Raw genomic sequence first — 17,741 nt, 5'->3', positions numbered from 1 at the left:
CAATGCGAAAGAATTCTTCAAAGTGTCCTGTTTCTCCTGACCTATCTATCTCCAATATGCCAACTACTCACACAAACAACACTGCTGTTGCTTTCTTGGGCCTTCCTTCAAGGCAGACACAAGACCATGCATTTATTTCCTATCTACCATAACACATGCTTGGTACCACATGCTCAAGTAGCAACTACAAATTAGTACTGGGCATAATAGCACACACCTTTCATTTCAGCACCTGGAAAGCAGAGACAAGTGGATCTCAGACACAGTTCAAAGCCTATATAGTGAGTTCCAGGCCAGCCCCCTGTTTCAAAATAAAAACAAAATCTAGAAAGATGGCTGAATAATCTAGATCAATTATTACTATTCCAAAGGACACAAATTTGGTTCCCAACACCATCAAGTAGGCTAACCACTTGAATTCCAAACGGCCGGACTTTCTTTTGGTCTGTAGACACTGCTTGCACATGGTGTACATATATCCATGCACATAAAATAAACAAAGTATCTTTTTAAAACCTACATGTTATCATCATCCTTCTTCTAAGCAGTATCCTAAAAAGCAAAACCCAAGATTCTGGCAAGGCTCACCCTCCCTGCTCCTCAGCCTACCGCACTCAGTCAGAGCCTCTGCCTCCACCACTGCCCCACGATTTGCCTTCACTCTTCACTACTTCTTTAATATCCCTAAAACCTGCTATGCTGTGGCTACCTAGGAGACTTTCCATTTCCATCTATTGCTGCCCAGCCCAGAACACACAAGCCTAACTGTACATCATGGTTCACAGGTGTAAAGTCAGTTGTCCCTTCAGTCTCCCTCCAAATCAGCATACCCCCCCACCCTGCCCACCTCCTCCTTTCCTTGAGGCATTTCTTTTCAGATATCTTATTATTCATGGTTGTTTTAATATCTATTATTATCTCCACTAGCTATTACGACAGTCTTACTGATCTCCAGGGCTGGAAATAAAGACACCACCACTTCTGGCACACAACCCTTATTTTAATCAGTGACTCCTGAGCACAGGATTGGTGATGCTGACAAGCAGAATAACCAATCAGAAGCTATAAAGCACTATCTGTGAGTAAAAATGTCAAAAATATAGGAAGGTATTTTGAGAAAAACTGACAGTACAGTATAATGTTAGTTCATTTTTTTACTGATCCTAACCTAAAACTTTACTACCTAGGAATGCATGTGCAGGTACAAGTACAGTGTGGGTAGTATAGGACAGGTAAGGCTACATTACTGGGTATGCTATCACTCCATAAGATCACATAACAATCATGAGGGTCAATTCTAAATCAATGTGGAAAAAGATATTCTTGAAACATGATTAATCCCACTGAAATACAAAGCAGCCTGCATGGTGGGAGGATCCCACACTTAGGAGGGGAGCATTAAGGCTACTGAAGAAGTGGTTCTGACCAGATGCTTTCTGAACTTCAGGAGGCTAGCTTCAGTAACTTCACATGGTTGGAAAAATAAAAAAGCACAATCTGAAGCCAGGCAATGGTGACGCACACCTTTAATCCCAGCACTTGGAAGGCAAAGGCAGGAGGATCTCTGTGACTTTGAGGTGAGACTAGTCTACAAAGCAAGTTCCAGAAAAGGCAGGCTACATGCAGACAAAGAGGGAGGGAGTGGGGAGGGAAGGGGAGGGAAGAGGAGGGATAAGGAAGGAAATTAAAAAAAAAAAGCACAGCACAGCACAGTCTGATCATTTCTATCTGAGCCAACTTGGGCACTGTATAGAGTGGGGTGCAGCTCTGTGGCAAAAACAGCACAGACATGCTCCTACAACAGGAATTCACTTCCAGGGCTAGAGCAACTACACCACGCCTTCCATACAGACACTTGTCAAATTGTTCTCATGACATCTGACATAATCTCTGCCCCAAGAGCAGTCCTTAGATTCTGGCACCAAGTAAGAAATAGATCTCAGAGTGAGGTCTGAAAGAGGCTGCTGTCGGGAGCAGGCCCTATCTTGCATCATGTTTGGTACTGTAAAACACACATGCTGGTAAGCCTCAGTCACCCTAAGAGATTTCAGACCCATGTGAAGCTCAGCAGAACAGGATGGAAGATTCATCAATTAGGCAGCATTCTCAGCTAGCTATGAGGGGCTTTTATCTGTTTGTTTCATAATAATTGTACCCTAAGCCAGCTGAATCAGAATCCAGGCTGGCTCCAGCAATTCAGGAGCCTTTAGTGATTGATGTTAATGTCCAGCCAACACTGAGATTTGATTCCTCTTAGATAGTTATTGATAATCCTACTCTGCAGATATTAAGGTCTGGTGGGGGCAAAGGGACACTTAACTCTCAATCAGGCAGAGAAATGGCAGGAGTGTGCTAGAAGCTGGAGCACTGAGCTTGGGAAGTATATCGCCTATAGGCTCTGCTCTTCTTCCTGTGTGATGGTCACACTGAAGGACCGAAGAAAAGAGGCTCTTCATGTCCCTGCCATGAAAATTACCTCTCAAGTTCAGAGATGCCAGAACAATAAGTGTGACATCAGCTCACCTTCTCTAAGCTAAAAGTCCACGGAAAACAAAAGCCTCCAGTCTTCAGTCTCCCGTTTTTATAAACCTATTCTGCCCACAAAATCCAAGATACTCAATTAGAAAACAGTATCAGTTTATCCAAATTCAATGACAGAATTAAAACAAACAACAAAAACCATAGCAACCGCCACATAATCAGCCTACTAAGTAGCCATCCAAAGTCCTGCTAGAAGACTCCCAAGAATTCTTCAAGAAATTCAAATGACAGAACTGAGTAGTTGTTTAGCGTGTCCAAGACAACAGATTTGATCCCCAACAAAAAAGGGAAGGAGGGGAGATGGGGACATGGGTAAAGCTGTGTGGACTAGGGTAGAGGATGACAGGAAAAACAACTGACCTATGTGCTATCCCCACTGGGTATACAAACTAAGGTCCAATGTAAATTAATGATAACCATCTTTCTTTGGTACTCTTTTGGAATTATTTCAATTGTTTTCAAGACAAAAAAAAAAATGCCTCTTGTATAAAAATAGTAACATTTTGATCAAAACAATTTTATTTCAAATATACAAAAATATAAACAGTATCACTTACAGTCAATATACCCCATGGCAGACTATCCTATTCTAATTGATACCTACCAATTTTTTTCTGTTTACATAGACTCATATAATATCCACATGAATACTTCCTGTCAATTACTTCTTCACATGATCCCATCATCACATTCTTTTTTAACACTTCAAGTTATCTTATGTGCATATACCAAGACTTATATGCATTCTTCAAGTAATGGGTGTCTGTGTCAATTTCTGACTATCACAATCCTACAACGGAAGTGAGCACATAGCCGTACATATACAACCAATCTTAAGATCTCAGGAGAGGCTTCACCATAAGCACTGGTTCCTACTTATGGATTAACTGCTGATTAACTATCCATGGACACTTAGGTTCTTCTGAAAGCTAGCTATATGACCTATGAAGGGCAGCACTGCAGTACACTGTATATGTATTTCCTGGGGAGATATCATTCATGGCCTCGACCTGGCTCTGCAGCACAGGTGTGAGCTGTCACTTATCAATCTTGTCATGTTGTTTGTTTGATGAAAGAAACTAATTACTGCTTCATTATTTCCTTAAGCATTAGGGATCTCAGTATCTTCACAGGCTTGCTGTGTATTTGTATTCTTATGATAGTTGCCCATTCATTCCTCTGTTCATTCTATTATGGGCATTCTGTTCTCTGACATACAAAAACTACATAAACTTACTAATAAGACCATACCTTCTGCCACATAAACTTTTACATTTCTATGTGAATAGATTCATCATTTTTTCTCTCATATCTTGAGATCAGCAACAGCTTCTACCTGAAAATCTTAATGATCTATACATTGTTCGGAATTCTTTCAATAATTTTTTTTATTTTATTTTAATATATAGTAAGACATGGAGCTAGTGCTGAGTGGTGGGACTTTTAAGAGGTGCCTAGCTGGGCTAGAAAGATTGTTTGCAGGTAAGAGCACTTGCTGCTCTTACAGAGAACCTAGGTTTAATTCCCAGCATTCACATGGCAGCTCACAACCATCCTTAACTCTAGATCCAAAGGATCCGACATCCTCTTATGACAACTATGAGTACCAGGCATGTGTATGATGCAGACAAAACACGCATACACATAAAATAAAATGAATTTAAAAATGGAAGAAAAGTGACTAGGTTTGAGGGCTCTTCCTTCTAAGATATGTAATGTTGTCATCAAAGGAATGGGCTCACTGCCAAAAAGTGGATTGATTGTTTGTTTGTTTGTTTTTTCGAGACAGGGTTTCTCTGTGTAGCCCTAGCTGCCCTAGAACTAGCTTTGTAGACCAGGCTAGCCTTGATCTCACAGAGATGCACCTGCCTCTGCCTCTTGAGTGCTGGGATTAAAGGGGTTTGCCACCGCCATCGGGCTTAAAAAGTGGGTTTCTGATAAAAGCAAGTCCCACCCTTTCTCGCTCTTCCTCACCTTTTCTCTGACCCCTCACTAAAGGGCAAAGCAGCCAAAAAGCTCTCAATATTTTAGCCTCCATATCTGTGAGCCAAGTACATTTATAGTATTTAAAACTTACTAATTCTGTGGTTGTGGTGGTCTGAATGAGAATAACCTCCATAGGCCCATATAGTTGAATGTGTCGGAAGAACTGGGAAGGACTAGGAGGCAGGGCCTTGTTAAAGGAGGCATATCACTAAGTGTGGGTTTTCAAAAGGGGGGACCTGTCTGCTGCCAGCCTCCTTACCATGAAAGACATGGCCTCCATCCAATCCTTTGTAACCATGAGCCCCAAACTAACTGATTTCTTTTTAAGCTCCTTTGATCATGGGTGTTTTGCCATACAACAGAAAAATAACTAAGACAATGGTATTCCACTACAGCAGCACAAATGAATTAAGTCAGGGCTCTTTATTTATTTATTTTTCTTCCAAATGTAAAACCAGCTGTGTATCCCAACAACTCAGTGAATAATTCAACCTTTCTCTACTGGTGTAAAGACTATACAACATCCTATTTCCAGAAGTATATTATGAACGTATGTGTAAATCTGGACATGTAGCTATCTCAGCCCTGGTTTTCTCCCTCTGCTTTCTCACCTGGGTGACAACAGTACCAGGCCTACAGAAACCACTTACCTGTCCTTCCTCATCAAAAGCCATGACTACCACAGCAGCTCCAAACTTCTTAATCTTCCTGGCCTTCTCCAAGAAGTCCTCCTCGCCCTCCTTCAGACTGATGCTATTGACTATGCACTTCCCTTGGCAGCACTTCAACCCCGCTTCAATCACAGCAAAACTGGAAGAGTCAATGCACAGAGGCACCTGGGACAGAAGAACACAAAGATCACAGGTCACAAGTCGCCACAAGTCCCCACTGAATGGTTCCAAAAGAACCTCTTTCTTTAGGGACAACAAATAAATTTGGGATATTAAAAATAAGACTTTAATATACTTATGAAGCTTACATTCAAATATTTAGAGTAAGATCAGCTCACAAGAGAATATGTACATGGGCCAGGTTTTATAACTCAAAGGCAGGGAATCCAAGAGAACAGTTCATAGGCTTAGGCCTAGTGTACACTTCCAAGCACTGAAACCCTAAGGCAAACAAACACCTTCTCTAGTTTTCAAACATTCTACCCACACTCATATTAAGGTTGAGCCTCTTGCTCTTTGGAAAGATTCCTCTAGACAAGGTACTCATATTAAAACCTCTTTATAAAAACAAGTTTCTGAGGAAAAAAAATTATCAAGAAAAACAGACCTAACTCCCCCTTTCCCAAATAGTAATATAGCTAATAACCAAAAACAAACAACTAAAATGAACCTCTGCTCCAAGACAGGTGAAAGGAGTGATTCACTGCTACAAACAAATACGGTAGGATACCTGACTTAGAACTGTTATTTAGGGCAGTCAGTCAGTAACTGATTCCCTTCCTCGAAGGCAAACAGGTCCTTTGGTTTCACTATGCTTAACAAGATAAATGTTTAAACAAGTAAGGACAAAAGTACAGGACAATACAAAGAGCAAGGAGGCTAGGGGTGGGTCTGTCTCAGCAACAGTCTGACGTGTGAGATCCCAGTTTTGCTTCCCAATACCACACACCCACACCCACACCCACACCCACACCCACACCCACACCCACACACACACACACACACACACACACACACACACACACAGGAAAAATTATTGTTTTAAAGGGGGAGTTGGAAAGGGGAGGTTAGGAAAGTAGCACTGTTGGCAGAGCACTTGCAGAGGTCCTCAGTTCATAAACTGCTGACACAAGCCTAGTCCTGGCACTTGGAAGATGGAGCCAGGAGAATAAGAGGTTCAAGGCTATCCTCAACTACATAGGGATTTCCAGGCCAGAGTAGGATGTAAGATACTATTTAAAAACACAAGGATTCTTCCAATTTTGCTTTTCTTAGCACACTAGTACTAAAGAGGTTTACCCCCAAAAAAGGATCAAATGCATTGGCAGTAAGTACCAGACCAGTGTCTGAAAGAGCAGACAAATAATGTGTTTTTCCAACTCTACTGGTGAAAATGTACTACTCATATTTTGGGTCTTTAGAGTCTTGGGGTCCCATTACGTAACCTAGGCTGGTCTCCAATTGTGATGTTCCTGCCTTAACCTCTCTGCTTAGCAGCACATTTTTATATTCTATCCTAATGACTAAAATTGGGCCTCCAGTAAATTTTATTTAGCTTGTTTGTTTTTCCAGACAAGGTTTCTCTATGTGCTGTCCTGGAACTCATTTTGTAGATCAGGCTGCCCTCAAACTCACAGAAGTTAGCCTATCTCTACCTCCTGAGTACTGGGATTAAAGGATGCCCAATCTCCAATAAATTTAATATTCCATTAAAACCAAGAAAGAAAGGTGGTTCGCTGCAGCGGTCACAGCACTGAGTTAGTTACAAGTCACCATCATAATTCACGTACTGAGCACAGCGGGTCTCATCACCTCACCTTAGAGATGAGGAAGGGTGTGCTTGGCTCTAGGGAGACCCAGACTTCTTTTCCCCAGCTCTGATTCAGGCTGACTCTGAACAGACCAGAGCTGCTCTGAACCTGACAGTCTGAAAAGATTTACTCCTAGAAAACTGGTAGGGCTTTCAATAAGTTTAAATATGCAAATGGATGATGGGTAAATACAACCTAATGCTTACTGCAGGCTTCTCATAAGTAAGTTCTTACTAAAGCCTAATTTTAAAAAGAAAAAAAAAAAATCAAACTAAAGATATGCAACTCTGGGGACAGTTTCTTTAAAAGAAAAAATTCTTAAAATTCCTTCGGGGCATGGTGGTACACACCAGGGTAGATACAGCTGGAATCCAAGGTCAGCCTTGGCTAATAATGAGTTTGAAGCCAACCATGGCTCCTACACTAGGCAAACCAAAAAAAAGTTTAGCTTGAACCCTCTGAAACATTCTAAAAGACTGATTCAACACAGGTAGGCAGCTCTTTGCAAGTTTTAGGTCAGCCAGTACTACACAGTAAGACCCTGCATAAAAACAAACAAGCAAATTTTTTATTATTATTTTTAAATGTGTCAGTCTGGGGATCTGTACACACAGATGCAGGGTCTGTCTGGGGGTCTGTACACACAGATGCAGGTGCCCATGAAGACAGGAGGAGTTGGATCCCCTAGAGCTGGTGTTAATAAGCAGTTGTGAGCTGCCAGAAGTGCAGGAAACTGAACCTAGGTCCTCCACAGGACAGTACAAGCTTTTAATTACTGAGCCATTTCTCCAACCCCTAACTTTCCCCTTTTGAAGAACAGTATAAACACTGGCAGGATACCTTGCGTTAACCCTGTTAGATATCACTGTCTTAATCTGATAGGCCAAACATTAAGGAAGCCCTCACTGAACTCCATTCCCATGGTAGGAATAGAATCAGTGTGGCAGCAACAGCTTAGTGCATCCCTCTGAGATACAACAATCAACTCTCAGGCTGCAGACAATGGACAAAACTCAGTTCTTTTGAAGCCTACTTTTCCAAGACGCCTGTCAACAGCCAAGCCCAATCACTGTCTAAAATCTGCTTCAGGTGGAATAGACTTCGTATTATAAGAAGCTCAGATTCAGAAACAACAAAACAATCGATGTAGGAAAAGAGAAGAAGTTCCTGAGTAGACAGAGAGATAAAGCTAAATAAATATATGACAGCAACTGGGTAGACCCACTTGATGATTATAAACCTTGTACAACCTTGGCGATGTCAGGCTCAGAGGCGATAAAGTTGCAAAATCTGGTCATTGCACTGGGACCATCCAGCATGCCATCATCCATGTTGATATCTAGCACCTGAGCTCCCATTTCCACCTGTACTTTGGCAATGCTCAGGGCTTCCTAAAGGAGGAATGGGACAAGTATGGTTAAAGACAATGACTAGGAAGAGTGATTTTCCTCCCACCCTCAGAGGTCCTTTGTTACTGAAACAGAAGACACGTTGGCTCTCTGACTCTGGGCTTGTCTCCTATTCCCCAACACTCAGGTACACTATTTGCCCTTTCCACAAAGCATCTCACTGCTTGGAGTCCACCAAAGTAGCTCCCTACCATAAAGGATCCAAACTCCTGAGCCTCTAAGCCTACGACCCCTTCTCACCTGAATGTCTTTCTTGGTTGACCCTCACTGGACACTCTACCTAGCCAAGTGCCACCTCTATGCCACAGATCACATAATGTCTTGTTAGCAATATAATCCCCTTCCCCTTAAACCTAGCTCAAGTCTAGCTCCTTCAAGAAAGGTCTTTAGAGCAGCCATCACTCAATTTACTCCTTCAAAGTTTCCCCACATAAAGATTTTGTAAAGATTAGTTTTTATGCATATAAACGTATGCCTGTATGAGTTTATGCCATCTGCATAAAGGTGCCCATGCAAGCCAGTAGTGAGTGTAAGATGCCCTGGAACAGGAGTACAGGGGGAAGTAAGGTGCTTTTGTGGCTTATGTGGGGGCTGGGAACCAAATGGGCTGTCCTCTGCAAAAGCAGTACATAGTCTCAGCTGCTGAGCCATCTCTCTAGGCCTTTAATGACATTTTCTAATGTAATATTGCATTATAGCTTTGTAACCCAACAAATGAGCCAAGGCAAAATCAATAACAGATGCTGCTGTAGCCTGGTTTTTCTTTGCTCCCACCCCCCAAAAAATAACCACAAAAGGAATTTTGTCATTCACTTTGATAAAACAGGGAGGAACAAATCTACAGAGAAAAAGGAAACAAGGATAAATAAGAGCTCCATTGAACAACACTCCCAGCCCAAAGGATCATTGAAAGTACAGATTACAAATGGCTTCCAGGGCTAACGGACCCCCCCAGACTGATAGCTGGGAAGCCAGCATGGGACTGACTCAGGTCCCCCTGAATATGGGTCTCAGCCAGAAGGACAGAGCAATCTAAGGGACCTCAGACAGTGGAACCAGGATGTATTCCTGGTGCACAAAAGGACCTTGCGGACACATCCCCCATGGAGGGATACTGCCTTAACCTAGAGACAGGAGAGAAGTCCTAGCCCCTACTTCAAATGACTTGACTGATTTACATGACCCCACCTGGATGACATTGCCCTACATGTGGGATTGGGGTGGGGGGATGAGAGGGGAGGGTGGTCAGGGTGCATGTGAGGGGGCAGAGAAGGTAAGATGGAGGAAGGGAGGGAGGGGGGAGAACTGGGATCAACATGTAAAATAAAAAATAAATAAATAACAAAAAAAAAAAAAAAAAAAAAAAGGCTTCCAGGCTGGGCACGGCAGCATATACCTTTAATTACAGTACTGGGGAGGCAGAGGTAGGTCTCTGAATTTGAGACCAGCCAGGAATACACAATAAGACTGTCTAAAAATAGAATTTCAGGTGCTTAGGCTGCAGCTTGGTGGTAGTGCTTATCTAGCACACTCGAGGCCCTAGATTCAAGAGTGAGAGTGTGTGAGTGTGTGTGTGTGTGTGTGTGTGAGAGAGAGAGAGAGAGAGAGAGAGAGAGAGAGAGAGAGAGGGGGAGAGAGAGAGAGAGAGAGAGAGAGAGAGAGAAGAGGGGTAGCAGGGCAGGGAGAAAGCTGGGGCTGCAGCTCAGTGGTTAGAGCACTTTGCTTAGCAAGCATGAGGTAGTGGGTTCCAGCCCCAGTACAGGGGGAAAAGGGATGGTTTTTAGTATCAGGGATGATTTAATAATAAAAAAAGGTGTGTCCCAACCCCTGTTCTTGAAGTGCTTATATGTAGCTAGAGGCACACAACACTGTCACATTGAGAAACAACACAAACAAGCACAAGATTATCTGAATCGGAGATGAACCCTGACCAATTTTTACCATGGTGGTGAATCCTGAGAGGGAAAGTCTTTGTCCCACCAATGGAGGAATAGATTGGAGGAACCAAAGAGGAGACAGATGTTATCAACAGACATTCCAAAAACCCAGGAAACAGAAATGCCAGTATCTGGCCTACTTGAGTCACAGCGCAAGTGCCTGAAGGTAGAATGCTCCCCATTAGCTCAGGGTCGTGGTGGCATTCCTTTAAGAGCAAGATCAGATCTAACACTGCCCTACCAGTACTCTCCCCTTCAAAGCACAGGGCCTTAAGGTCACTAAAGTCAGGGAAATCTACATTCTATGAAGGACTGACTCATCTACCCATCCTGTGTGCCCCACCCCCACTTCAGCAGCATCTTCCCCTAGGCAGAGACCACAGGGCAGTTAAGTACATGGACTTCAAGACTTTCTTCTATCAAACCTATGTAACAACAGACTAATAATTTTAACCTCCCCAACTCTCCATTATCCCATCTGTAGAAAGGTGAGAACACACAGTTTGACATCATGGGACTGTGCAAGCTCACTGAGGATATAATATGCTTAGCACAGTTGACTGGGCACATCATAAGAATCTCTTAGTATTATGCCTAACTGTGTACCTCCTCCTAAAGCAATCCCTGCCCACGCTAACAAGCCCATCAAATCTCAATGCTGAAATGGATATCCAGAGAACAGACAAAAGAATATAAGTACAAGTACCTCTGCCAACTGACAAATACCATCTGACTATTGAGGGACACAGCACTTCAAAAGGTGCAAGCAAGAGCCAAGGCATGACAGCAGAGCAACCCTCCAGCATGCTCAGAGAGCAATCAAGATGGTGAGGTACAGGTGGAGAGGGCAGAATGGCAGCCTCAAGAAGTTGAACAGCATCCTATTCCCTGTTCACAGAAAGCACTTTCAAATCTGGAGGGCAAGCAAGATGGAAGCCCGTGGCACCCCCCAGCAGCAACAAGACAAAAGGGAAGAGCAGCAGGCAGCCACACCTGCACTAAGCAAGACAACAGGGGATGCAAGGAAACAGTGGTTAGCAGTTCCACAAGGATGACATATAAATGGGTTGTTTGTGCACGACTAAAAACTAAATCTAAGCTGGGCATATTAGTGACCCACATCTTAAATCCCAGCAAGCCGATCACTTTGAGTTCAAGGCCAGCCTGGTCTACATAGTGAGTTCCAAGACCCAGAGCTACTTAGTAAGACCCTGTCTTGTGGGGCAGGGCACCTAAATCTATAGACTATAAAGATGGCCCAAAGGGTAAGGGCACTTAATGCACAACCATAGGACCTGGATTCTGATCCCTGCACACATCTAACAAGCCATGCTTCCCACAGAATGCCTCTAACTTCAGCTCTAAGGGAGTCAATGCCCTTTTCTAGGTGTCATATGCCCACACACATGTGCATAAACTCACAATACACGCACAAATAAAATAAGTATATTTTTAAAATCCTACAATCTATTCAGATCCTGAAATTAAAAAAAAATCATTAAATTACAAAGGGCAGTGAATGTGCTTGATACCAAACTGACAACCTGAGTTTGATCCCCAAGAAATAAACTTGGAAGGAGAGAATCAACTTGTTGTCCTCTGACCCCTACATGCATTCAGTGGCTTGCACATGAACATTCAGGTATGCATACATACACACTTCAGCGCGTGCACGCACGTGCACACACACACACACACACAAAGAGACAGACAAAATAATTTTTAAAAAAATATTTTTTAAGACAGGATCTCACTGTGTAAACCACGCCAGCATGAGTTCATAGACCTCTGCCTGTCTCTGCCTTCCAAGTGCTGGGATTAAAGACATGTACCACTATGCCCCAATTTAAAAAAAGGAAAAAGAAAATGTAACATGAGAAATAACACAGAGGTAGATATTAGGATTCTCAAGCTTCAAGCTGAAGATCAGAAAAAGCGAAGCAGCTGAGCCACTAGCTCTTACCTCTAGCGCAGCTGAAAGAGCTGATACTGGCTCTACCAAACCCCAGACTGCTGCCTCTCCTCAGCGGGGCTAGAGAATCCTGAGACTCCGTGTCTTCCTATTCTCAATGTGGCTGGAGAATGAATGCCAGCTCTGAAGCCTTGCTCCTGTCTTATATACTTCCCTCATGCTGGGATTAAAGGCATATGATCCCAGGTGCTGGGATCAAAGACTCATGTGAGCTTTGTTACTCTTCACTCTGTGTAGGCCATGGTAGTCTTGAAATAACAGAGATATGTCTACCTCTTAATCCTGAGTCCTGGAACTAAAGGTGTGTACTGCCACTGCCTGATCTCTATAGCTTGAGGCTGACTTTGCTTTCTGAATCCTCAGGCAAGCATTAATAAATCATAAATAATGTATCACCACAAATTTTGTTTTGTTTTGTAACAGAATTTCTCTGTGTAGCCTGAACTGTCCTGAAACTCACTTTATAGGCCAGGCTGCCTCCTCAGGCTGGGATTAAAGGTGTGCACTACCACCACTGGGAAAGGGGGGAGTGGGGTGTCACAGGAAAAAAAAAAGAAAACCTCAAACCATCTTCCTCTATTTCTATTTCATTTTTGCAGAAAAGTAAAATCTATCCAAATGTCTTGGGCATGCTCATTTACAGTATTACAAAGCTTACAAATCAGATTTCTCAAGGCAGGGGCCTTTCATTTTGCTCGGACCTACAGCTGTCAGGGTCAGCAATACCTTCCTCAGTAAGGATCTGATGTGCCAGATGAGTAAGAATTCTCTTTGGGAGGGGCAGAGATGACTTGGTAATTAAAAATACTTCCTGTTACCAGGCAGCGGTGGTATACAACTTTAATCCCAGCAATCAGGAGGCAGAGGCAGGTGGATCTCTGTGAGTTTTGAGTCCAGCCTAACCTAAAGAGTTGAGTACCTGGACAGCCAGGGTTATATAGAGAAACCCTGTCTTGAAAAATAAAGTAAAAAAATAAAATACTTGTTGCTCTTGTAGAGGGCCCGGGTTTAGTTTCCAGCACCAACATGGAATTTCACAACCACCTATAACTACATCTCCTAGGGGTCCAATGTTCTCTTCTGGTCTCTGTGGACACCAGAGGTACACATACATTCATGTAAACAAAATGCTCATACACATAATATGTAATTTAAAACAGTGGGATTCCCTTGGCTTTCACCTGTAAAACTGCTTTTAAGAAGCCAGGATGAACAGTATTCCCAAATATCCAAACTTATTGAACGATCAACAACTAGAAGGTGGATGCTGCCCAGTCATCTTACTCCATGCCCCATGTAATGATTTCTGACCAGTAACAACAACAGCAGCTTCAAGTCTTCAAAGCCTTATCATCACAGCAGCCCCACCCACTGCCAGCAACATCCTCACATACTTCCTAGCAGCTCTGTAGTAGCACCAGCCAGAACAAACACACTGGCATGTATTCTATCCAGAGGCATGGCAATGCCTAGGGGGTCTCACTAGGATGCTCACATCATAGTTTCCTGCCATGATGAGTTTAGCAAACTTCTTGGATCCTGCCACGTTACAGCGCTCTCCAATGTTAACGAAGTTGGTGTATGGTCCAATCCTGAAGGGCTCTAGACCTTAAAAGGAGGAACATTTTGAAAATTTCTTGAAAATGCACATGGATGAAATGAAACAAACAAAATATTTTCAGCAAGAATCAAAGCCCATTTAAGTGGATGGGACAGATCTGACAGGGAAACTGGGTCACACTCTTCTTTTCTGAACATTGAAAGGCTACTTGTTTCAAATGCACTTACAACTAGATCTCCCAAGAACAGAAACACATCAAAGCTCTGTGGTGCAAATAACCATTGGGGGCTGAACTACAGTCTCTGAAAAGAAAACGTCACCATCATTCCTATTTAACTAAGACTCTGAGGCAAAACCATGAAGAACCTTCAAATCAAAAAAAGATTGAGCTTGAGTAGGTCTTATGCATGCTGCCACTGTTGTGGCTTAATATGTACAACAAACCTGCTGTGTCTGGAAAAGCCTGCTTCTTGATACTACCCAGACCTTCTGACAGTTTTAGTCTTTCCCCTGAAAATCCCTAAGCATTGGGAGAGGAGCATGTTATGGCACAAAATCCACCATGAGCTGAGAAGCTATTGACATCTGAAAACTGCTGAGAAGTAGGTAAACAGGAAGGAAGGGAAGGGAAGGAAAATAGAGTGTGTCACTTTTCTTTTCAAAACCCATGTGCAGCCAGGCAACAGTAGCACATGCCTTTAATCCCAGCACTTGGGAGGCAGAGGCAGGTGAAATCTCTGAGTTCTAGGCCAATCTGGTCTACAGAGTGAGTTCCAGGACAGTCAAGGCTGAACAGAGAAACCCTGTCTCGAAAACAAAACAAAAACAAAAAAAAGGAGTCAATTAGTGTGCAATACCAACTGGACTTGGAAACCTGGTCGTACAGTAGTTTGATGTAATTGAACTCTATAAGCTCACAGGGAGTGGTACTATTAGGAGGCTTTGTTGGAATGGTGTGGCCTTGTTGGAGAAGTGTGTCACTGTGGATACAGGCTTTCTGCTTTCCTATGCTCAAGATACACCTAGTGTCTAAGTTCACTTCCTATTTCCTGTGGATCAAGATGAAGAATTCTCTGTTCCTTCTCCAGCACCATATTGCCTACATGCTGTCATGTCCCACCAAGATGATAATGGGCTAAACCTCTCAACTGTAAACTAACCAGTTAGATGTTTTCCTTTATTAGAGTTGCCATGGTCATGGTTTCTCTTCACAGACCCTAACTGAGACAGGGAGAAGGCTGAAAATTAAGTAGGGAGGGATAGCAGAGTAGTTATTGGAAGAGTAAATATGTTTAAAATACATTGTACAAAATTCTCAAAGAATAAAAAAATATTGTAAAAATAAAAACTAAAAGAAGGATTGTTGGCCAGGCAGTGGTAGCACACTCCTTTAGTCCCAGCATTTGGAATCAGGTGGATCTCTGTAAGTTCAAGGCCAGCCTGGTCTACAAAACGAGTTTCAGGACAGCCAGAGTTACAAGAGAAACCCCTTCTTGAAAAAACAAACAAAAAGGATTGTTGAATCAAACATGGTGATTCACGACTATAATCCCAGAGCTCTGTATCTTGTAGGATTTTGAAGCCAGGATATGCTATGTTGCAAAATCCTATTTAATTTTTTTTTTCTCCATTGTTGTTTTATCAAAAATTAGCTTGCAGCTGAATGGAGCAAATATCTTCACCCCATCAACAGTGAATGAGGAAGGTCACTGTAACAGTGAATGAGGAAGGTCATTCCATCTCTTGCACTGAGAGACCATGAACCTGAAACTAGCACTTCCAAAATGGATGATGAGGGAGGACCCAGAAGGGGATCCAGGAGTCACTGTGACAGGTCTTCCAGCATAAGGTACCCAGGGCAGGCCAATGGGCTTTTGGCACAGTATTGTCTTATGTGCTAAGGAGTAGCAGCATCTTTCCTGGCACAGACTAATTCAGAGGGCAATTATCAGATAATACATGTAGGTACATTACATTCAGGTAAAAGCAACAAAGAGTGTGAAGTGACTGTAGAAAAGGTTGTCAAACTGTGTTTGTTTTTAAAGTATTACAAGAAGCAGTCTCCCTAAATAGCCACAAAAAGGTTCTGGAGACACATTGGCCTTGAATTCATCACTTGCATGATCACACTACTTGAGACAACTGCCCACACAACCTTTCTGCTTACAAATCAGGTATAGTCTCTACCTTATTACCATAATAATGAAGCACAAAATTACTATCAACTATTAGAGCTGTCATTAAAAAAAGAAAATGGCCTTTGAGACCGTTGCCAAAGCATTATATGAAGAAACTAGTATGAGCAAGAGGAAGATTATGAATGAGCTGGGTAATTATACAGACATTCCAGGACATCTGTTCACAGACTCAGGAAGCAATCACTTCCTACAGTTTCAGGTTCTGACTTTTCTCATAGCTAATGAGCCTTGTGCCCCTTACCTTTCACATAATCTAGAAGTTTATGTACCAGACAAATAAAACACTATATGCTGAGGGTGCTTCTGTGATCTAACGGCATCTACAAAGTGCTTCTGATCTAGCAAGAAGGACGAATCAGATACAGAAGCAGTACTTTTCTTAGATACCATTTATACACAAGTTAACAAAGTGTTTTTCAGATTGGACATGGTGGCATATATGTATAATCCAAGTACTGAGAAAGAGGAGACAAGAGGATTGTTAGTTTGAAGTGGCCTTTGGCTATATAAAGAGATCTGTCTTAATATACCACCATTTCAGGAAAAAAATAAAATAAAAAAGCCAGGCATGGTGATGCATACCTGTAATCCCAATACCCAGGAAACAGAGGCAGGTGGATCCCTGTGAGTTTTGAGTTTGAGGCCCATCTGGTCTATGCAATGAGTTCCAGGACTTCCAGGGCTACATAATGAGACCCTGTCTCAAAAACAAAAGAAAGGGAAGGAACGAAGGAAGGAATGAAGGAACAAAAGAAGGAAGGAAGAACACACAGAAAATAAATATACAAGTAATTATAAAGCCCCAAACAAATGGCAAATATAAGGTTCTAATCTATAAGATTTGGAAGCAAATGAAATGTTCCAGGAGGACGCTGTTGCCATTACAAAAGCACTAGGCCTCAGCCAGTTGGAATTTTCAATAATTCCTATCAACTAACCATTAAAATTGTTAGACAAGGGACAAAGGTATGCCATCACTGTGCAGCAACAAGCCCACAGTACATGAGCAAATCACCCAGCCTTTCTTCATTTTTACCTTGAAATCAATCTTTCTACCCCTTCCCTAGAAAAGAGTTCTTCAGTAAAATTTTCCTAAGTGCCAAAAAAAAAAGCATTCTTCTTTGATATAATAAGCTTCCTGGCATAACTATCACTACCACTTAGATATATGCACATTAAATACATCTTACAAATGGCTTTTAAATCCAAAACTACATCCAAAACTTACCAGATAGTAACATATGTCCTTCAAAAACACTAGCAGGTGGAACTCTAGGCTTACAATTTTTCACCGCTTCAGCAATTTCCCTAAGTTAAAAGAGAAAACATGATATTCATTAATTCAGAGTAACATAAATGTAATTAAGCTAATTTCCAGCAATCAAATCATCTGCATCAATATACCCATGCACATAATGATATGCCTACTTACATGCACATCAGCAGTTACCCCTCAGTTTCCTCAGAAACAGAAAACTCATCAATGCTGGCTATGCTGTTTCTACCATCATAGACCCAAGCCTAGAGCTGCTGTGTGAGGTCTGCACAAATACAAAACACAAACCTCTTTCTCTTCCCCCAGCCCACAAACAGCCTTTACAAACCCACAAACATGTCCTTGCTAATCCACTTCAAAAAGTCTGTGGTTATAACAT

General features: G+C 42.2%; 1 protein-coding gene across 1 annotated transcript in view; it reads right to left on the bottom strand.

Moving 5' to 3' along the window:
• Positions 1-17,741, bottom strand: part of Mtr (5-methyltetrahydrofolate-homocysteine methyltransferase) — an 87,100-nt gene that overhangs the window by 36,822 nt on the left and 32,537 nt on the right. The window contains exons 12-15 of the mRNA XM_051194752.1: positions 17,315-17,394; positions 13,823-13,935; positions 8,260-8,400; positions 5,178-5,363 (exon numbers count right to left, since the gene is read on the bottom strand). Coding sequence (XP_051050709.1) covers positions 5,178-5,363; positions 8,260-8,400; positions 13,823-13,935; positions 17,315-17,394 — 520 coding nt within the window. The remainder of the gene's footprint in view (positions 1-5,177; positions 5,364-8,259; positions 8,401-13,822; positions 13,936-17,314; positions 17,395-17,741) is intronic.

Source organism: Phodopus roborovskii, unplaced genomic scaffold (genome assembly GCF_943737965.1).
Source record: "Phodopus roborovskii unplaced genomic scaffold, PHOROB, whole genome shotgun sequence".
NCBI lineage: Eukaryota > Metazoa > Chordata > Mammalia > Rodentia > Cricetidae > Phodopus > Phodopus roborovskii.
The sequence above is the reverse complement of the archived record's forward strand: the minus strand, read 5'-3'. Positions and strand labels throughout refer to the sequence as shown.